General features: G+C 49.1%; 1 protein-coding gene across 1 annotated transcript in view; it reads left to right on the top strand.

Moving 5' to 3' along the window:
* LOC100741191 (homeobox protein vnd-like) overlaps positions 1–1,446 on the top strand; it is a 21,193-nt gene extending 19,747 nt beyond the window's left edge. The window contains 1 exon segment of the mRNA XM_012387189.3: positions 1–1,446. This exon segment is cut by the window's left edge and continues 1 nt beyond it. Coding sequence (XP_012242612.2) covers positions 1–480 — 480 coding nt within the window. The 3' untranslated portion in view covers positions 481–1,446.
* The last annotated feature ends 2,848 nt before the right edge of the window (positions 1,447–4,294 follow it).

Genomic DNA, 4,294 nt, shown 5'->3' with positions numbered 1-4,294 from the left:
CCGCCGCCGCAACCGCATTCCGCATCCGGTATGGAAGTAAGCCGTGCGTCAAGCTGCTCAATCGCCGGAATGGGAGGAGAAAGTAGCGCGTTCCGGGCCGTCGTGACCAACTCCTCGTCATCCAGAGAGGCCGCGGAACGGAACGAGAGAATCGACAGGGTCGATTCCATCACCAAACAGCCGGAAAGAAAGCCGAGCGCCTTTAGGATGATCAGTCAACTCGTCGGTGACGATTCGCCGAGTATAATCAAGTCCTCGAGTCCGACCTACGAACAGCAGAGGCACGAGACTAACGTTAGATCGGTGATTGAATCCGAGTCTGCGAACAACAAGGAATTTGAGCGGATCGAGGTTGAAGAGGAAGACGAGGAGATCGACGTGCAAGATTCGGACCAAGACGTTGCTTCTTCGCCGACCGTTGCATGGCGGGATCATTGGACGGAACAGCAACCCTTGGAATTGACGAAACACGATCGTTGAAATCGTTCCAACTCGAAACTAGGTGGAACGATCGAAGAAATTGTGCTCGTATTAGAAACGTTTAAAGTAACAATGAGTTTTGCGTGAAATCTTTTGCCACCGAATATCGTGATTTAGCACATGCCTAGTGTCCACGATCGATTGTGAATCAGTGATATATGAAAAAAACGTTGCTGCGAGAGAGAACGTTCAAGTGTATCGATCTAATATGTGCGCGAACAAGAAATCTCGAGATCCGTTTATATCGATCGATCGTGATCGTAGTAGAATTCGCGTCGAATTCGAACAGTGACTGTAACTATTGCTTAATCTCATAGAATTTCATTACACAAGAACAGAAGACTGACGAGATCGTTTCGTTAAACTTCAATTCGTGTGTCTCGCTTCGACATGTCCTCGACTCTTCATCGTTCATGTCGAGTGATACGTCCCTAGTACCTATCCAACTACTTACTACGATTACGATCCATTTATTACAATTAAGATTACGATAATAAGCTACGAGGATGGTTGTGTAACGTTAAATTCCAATTACCGGCAGTGCCGTCGTGGCGTTATTGTCAGCTAGAAGTACCGAGGATTTAGATAGGTAATTAATTGCTTACCCGATATGTATCGGGCTGTCGGCCGGCTGCGCTATAATTGCAGCGCTGCGCTATAATTTACACCGCGGTGCAGTGGACGCTTCCCCTATCCAGATACGAGGACAGGAAAGATCCAGATACGAGGACAGGAAAGATCCAGATACGAGAACAGGAAAGATCCAGATACGAAGTGAGGAAAGATCCAAACGCCGAGGAAACAAACGCCGAAACTTATCCGGAACTAGTCCTAGCGAAATCATTATAACGCAGATAATGCATTACCTAGGCACTATGTAGAAAAAATAGATGAATCGATGGTAACCCTGTAACGAACTCTGTTAAAAACGACTTTTATTTAAATGAATTCGTTTGTAAATATCTACACAAGTCTTTGACTACGAAACAATTCGAAACATCGCAACCTTGTCCACGTTTTCAAATCCACCTTTATTCCTATTCTGGTCACACGTTCTTAGAATCCATTGGGTGATAAAAAATCAATTTTGGGTGATTTTGGTGAAAATTAGCATCCCCTCAGAGGGAAGCAAGTATGAGACACGTATAAGGGACAGAAAGGAGAGAAAGAAGGGGATGGGCGGGGGCCAGGAGAAAGGCTCATCGACGATTAACTCGAATCTACGGTTTCGTCGGGTTCGCAAATAAGGAATCTGCGTGTGAAACTGGTTTCTCGGGCGACACTTTTCGGCCACGGGTGGAATCGGTTGTTGGCGGAGAGCACGAAAACACCGGATCCGCCAACATTTCGGATATCGTGGCCCCCGTCAGCTGTTAACGCGACTACCAAATTTATAACCACGCCCGTGGTCGGGGATGTGCGCGCACGGTAGAGCGAACGATCCGAAGAACGAAAGAGAGGCGAAACGTCGAACATACCCGTCGCGTCGCGACGAAAAAAAAGGGACACGGTCGGCCGGATAATTGAAACAAACTTGCCAAATATTCCTGAATCATCCTGTATGTCCTTAGTAACATTTTTGCGTGTTCGTGACATCTTCTGCTGCTATCTTTCGCCTTGTTACGATTACTACTCCCTACTATCCTTATCTGCTTCGGGTCGAAAGAATTTCGTAGCGAGGTGGAGGCCATTGAAATTACCCCGTGGAACGCTCATATCCCGGACGGTGAAATCGGTGTATCGTACAATAGGGCGAAAAAGAGAAAAGGAAAGTCAGAGGCGAACGATGTACAAAAGGCAGGAGCGATAGGGCCGAAGCTTAAGATAGAATAAGGGATCGACGTTATTGTAATGCGAACAAAGTTGCCAAAGGCATTAACACCGGTGGTGGGTGAGGGTCGTTCGACACTCTCGGCGTAAAAGAAAGAACAAGGGACAAACGAGCAGTCGAACACATGCGGGAAACAGGGTGGATAAGGGAGAAGTCGAGGAAAGAAGGAGGTAAGAGCGTCTGGTGAAGAGAGGTAAAGAGCGGTAAAGAGAGGAGAAGAGAGGAGAGGAGAGGAGGGCACGAGCAGAACAGAACAGAACAGAACAGAAGGAAGGATCGCCGGATACATTCAGGCAGTCAGCCAGGAGAAACGAGAACGTAACAATTACTATCTGAGACCGATCGGTGCGGTAAGATTAACGATCTTACTCGCAGCGGCCACGTCGGAGCCCGTCTCAGCCGCGATTGCTCATGGGAAGAACGAGGGGCCAACGTTAAAGTCACCTCCTCCTTTGCTCAATGAGATATTGCCTGCCGCGGAGAGCGTAGCGCACCTTTTCGTGCCCGGTAAATCGCGCGCGCTTTCTTTCCTCTTTGTCGTTTTCGCCTTCCACGCTACGCGCGCCACCCAAACCCTTCCCCTCGCGCGTTACACCCTCCTTTCATGAAAGAAGAGAAATATCCCTGATACAGTCCGTGTATCTCGAGCTTCTCCTTGCTAACGCGGCCCCAACATTCGCGGTTTAAGGACAAGTTAATCGAACCGACCGACACGACGAGGTGTTCGTACCTATCTATCGTTCTTCGGATTCTTCTCAGGCTCGAAGAGTCTGGTTCGATAACGAACACCTTCGGCCCTCGATAACGCGTCGCTCGCAGAAAATCGTCAAAGCGACCCGTTCCTCGCGAAACATTGTTGCCACGGCGAGAAGCCGACACGAGCCACGGAAACGAATAGCATCGAAACTGTGAAACTGTTGCAAGACGGAAAGATGGAGTGAGAGAGAGAGAAAGAGAGGGAGAGAGAGAGAGAGAGGGTAGAAAGGGGAAAGAAGGGTGGTATGGCCCGGCAATAATACGCGAGAAATCGTGAATTAGTGAGCGTCTTTTTGAGCGAGCGGACAGAGGAAAGGAGTGCCCGATGATTTCTCGCCCAATTAGAGTCGACCGGGCTATAAACTTCTTCCCGGATAAGATAGGACCTCGGTTTTCTGTGTTCCGTCTGAGGTAGAAGAGGGGCCCGTAATGTCCCGCTTCAGCCCGGAAGCCTTCCAGGTCGCATATAGACCGGGAATCCGTGCTCTGGTAAGAAAAAGAGAGACGCGTTCGTTCGAGCGAGAAAAAGGACGCCACGAGGGTGTCAGGGGGAAGAAGAGCGAGGGAGAAGAATGTACCTGAGCATTGGGACGGAGCTAATTGGCTCGTCCAGTGACCATTGAAACCGCCGTCCCAGTATCGTCTTCGATCCACGGAGCACATATACGTGCCAACGTTTCAGGACGATCAATTAAACGGAAATGGCCGGGAGATATCCCACGAGAAACAGACGTTCTCGCACGTCTCGGGACCCGCCGGATTCGCCCCGAGACCGCGCGACTGCCTGCCGATCTTCCCAACCTAGGACGATGCTTTTCGTTTTGCATCTCCGGCCATTGAACTTTTCGACAGATTCTCCGAATCGAAAATTTCATTCTCTAAAATCGAATAGCGAAACTAGATACGTCTAGTTCGTAACGAAACTCGCGTCTCAAGAAAATATTCCATCGATCGGTGACCGTTCTTAGCGTGGTGTAACGAGTGCAATTATCCGTTCGTAAAGCGAGTAAATTCCCTAGGTACATTCTGTTCGCATTAGTAGCGACCGTAAGATTCTTATTTTACGTAATCAGTTGGTCCGCGAGGGAATATGCTCCCAAGACATAGCACACATTCTACCGAAGGTTTCTCCCTCTTTTTCTTTCGTTGGCCGGCCTCGCGTGCAACCTGCGTGTACGTGGCTCGATCGCGCAGACCTCTTTGCTCGTGTTTGCGTGTGCACGTAGG

Source organism: Bombus impatiens, unplaced genomic scaffold (assembly GCF_000188095.3).
Source record: "Bombus impatiens unplaced genomic scaffold, BIMP_2.2 scf_0463, whole genome shotgun sequence".
Taxonomy (NCBI): Eukaryota; Metazoa; Arthropoda; class Insecta; order Hymenoptera; family Apidae; genus Bombus; species Bombus impatiens.
The sequence above is the reverse complement of the archived record's forward strand: the minus strand, read 5'-3'. Positions and strand labels throughout refer to the sequence as shown.